At 32.6% G+C, this 2,859-nt stretch overlaps 1 protein-coding gene across 1 annotated transcript in view; it reads left to right on the plus strand.

The window, feature by feature from the left end:
• Window positions 1-2,859, plus strand: part of LOC106869827 (regulatory-associated protein of mTOR-like) — a 79,905-nt gene that overhangs the window by 33,222 nt on the left and 43,824 nt on the right. The window contains 1 exon segment of the mRNA XM_014915716.2: window positions 1,835-1,976. Within this exon segment, the coding sequence (XP_014771202.1) occupies window positions 1,835-1,976 (142 nt within the window).

Below are 2,859 nucleotides of genomic sequence, written 5' to 3' on the forward strand. Positions count from 1 at the left end.
TTATGAAAAATAATGGTAAATATATACAATTAGATGAACTGAAGTAGAATTAAGAGGTATAAAAGTCATTATTTTGAATTGTTAAATAGATTCAAAGTCATACTGGTATTGTCAAAAGCTGTTCACTGGCTTTGAATGAAGCCAGTAAACAGCTTTTGATGATACTGGTATGAATTTGAATCTCTTTAACAATTCAAAATTTTTACCTCTTAATTCTACCTCAGTTCATCTAATTGTATATATTTATCATTATTTTTCATAAAAAAGCCTTTGTTTTTTATATCCAATGTGCATTTTCTCTTTTCTTTTTACTTTTCACCTATTTATATCACATGTTGTCTCTTTTCTCTTTGAAACCTATTTCTATTATATAGCGTTTAAATTAAATACACAGCTCCTGTGTGGCAACTGAACCGGTATGGGTTCTTTCACTTTTTTTTTGAGTCATAAGTCAGTTAGCAATTTAGAATAAGGAAATAAAGTTTTTGCTGGTTACTTTTTTTTCCTTTCTTGGTGATCTGTTGCCAGTTTCAACTGGTGAGGTCTAGCTGAGATGAATGAAGATTACAGTCTCAGCAATGAATAATCAGAGAATAGGAAAGTTTCCTCTTAAATTGCCTTCAGGTGAGATCATACTGCAGTGTTTGGTCCCCAACTGATTAACCTATGCCCACCAGGAACATAGTTACCATTGGTTACTATGTGGAGATTTGATTGGGGTCTTGGTAATGGAGAGGCTATGTACTAGCAGGCAAGACTTAAGCACTCTGCTTGTTTTTCACATGAGCTAGCCGATGGTAGGAGCTGAATGGAGATATGTCAAGTAAAACTATTTGCAACCAGAGAATGGCTTGTCTTTTTTTTTCACTGCATTTGAAGCCAATGGAACTTCTATATTTGATAGCTGTCTACTCATGGAACAAATATGACTATTACTGATAATGCGGAAACATATTGTTCGCAATATCTGTACAAAAATTAAGTTCAGAGCAGTTTGCATGTCACCAATATGATTCTCATTATGAAAGCTAAAGAGACCAGAGATAAGCTGAAGCAAGATATGTCTCAACAATGTTAACAGGTGTATTGAATAGGTGTTTAGTTTTTAGTGTAAAGAGAACCAGTACAACATATGTGTTGTCATTAATTTAATGTGAGTGTTCTGTCAGAGCGTGTATAAAGTAAGTAATATCAGAAGGCAAGGTATATATAACATTAAAATTTATTTTTTGGAAAGTAACGAGTATCCATAAGAAGCAATAAGAATTATTTTTTAGTTTGTGTGTGAATGTTAAACAATTGGTGTAGCAAGACATGAATAAATTTCACATGACTTATGATGTATTTCATTTGGGTGGCTTATATGCTGCAGAATGAAAACATATAAATGAAATGAGTTGCAGGGTGTTTGTAGTGAACACAGTTAATAGTCAAATAGCAGAAAGGGTGATGTTGCCACTATGGCCGTCAAATCCACAACTTCCTAAGCTGGTGGTGAACATAGAAGATGTGCCGTGTTGAAGAAAGCGATGTTGCTTCCTCACCATCAAATCCACAACTGATTTAGCTATTTGAAAAAGGTATGTATACTGCTGGGTGGAAGTTACCACATGTATTCTTCTGTAGCCAGCTCTAATTGGATGAAGTAGCCATAGCATGACTGTTCTATGCCACCATGACAAAAGAGCTCTTTTCTGTCTCACTACAAGTTTGATATAGAGATAATTATGTAATGTTTGCTTTTGTAACGAGATACAATAAAGATACAGCTGGATGGTTTATCCACTATGATGCAGTTAGATGGTTTAATATTTTATTGAGTGGGTAAAATTAGCCATGTATAAATTTTCATTGTCTGATTTGCTATTTTTGTATATTTTAAATATTTATTTCTATTGTAGTCTTGTCAGACAGAGTTGGTCAAAGACAATGGTCATAACTATTTCCTCTCAGTGTTAAGTGACCAGTGCATGTCAGTAAGTATATGTTTTTCTTTCTTTCTTTTGAAATGACTTAGGTCTTGAGTGACGTGTGCTGTTCTTGTTTTGTGAGAGTGAGATATATAAAGAAAGATATTCTACTGTAAAAACCCATGTAATTTGTGCACCTGTGTGATTTACACAGGTGATTTTTCAGGATAAAAATTGTTAAAAAAAAAAAGCTTATACTCATGTAAAATTTGCACCCCAAAGTTTTCAGAATTGCCGATATGGCCAGGGAGAAAAGGTTTTCAATTTAGTTGTATTTAGCATAATTTCACTTACTTATGATTAAATTTTATTAAATTTTCATTAAATAAAAATAATTTCTGTTTAACAGGCATCACATTAAAAGCTATTAAATTACAAAGTGTTTGTGTGGTCTTCTATATAAAAAAAAATCCGTTTTGCTCACTCAGTATACCCTCCCCTTCCCTCGACGATGTCAGTTCATTTTACTCACTTGCCATACCCTCCTCTTCCCTCAACGTTAGCATTCCAATAAAAACAAATGAAAAATATGAGGCTGATCATCTGCTGGTATCTGTGTGTGTGTGTGTGTGTGTGTACATGCGTGCATGTAACTGTATGGGACTGTGTTTAAGTGTTTGTATGTGTACGTAATTGTATGAGACTGTGTTTGTGTGTCTTTGCATAACTGTGTGAGATAAACCAGAAATAACCGAAGTAGTATTTCACAAATTGTGAGCAGACGATAACTGTGTATATATATATATATATATATATAATATATTATATTAATGTATGTTTGTATATATATATATATGTGTGTGTGTGTGTGTATATATATATACATGTATGTGTATGTATATATATATATATATATATATATATATATATATAATGGATGTTTGTATAT

The sequence above is a fragment of the Octopus bimaculoides genome, chromosome 24 (assembly GCF_001194135.2).
Source record: "Octopus bimaculoides isolate UCB-OBI-ISO-001 chromosome 24, ASM119413v2, whole genome shotgun sequence".
In the NCBI taxonomy this organism is placed as follows: domain Eukaryota; kingdom Metazoa; phylum Mollusca; class Cephalopoda; order Octopoda; family Octopodidae; genus Octopus; species Octopus bimaculoides.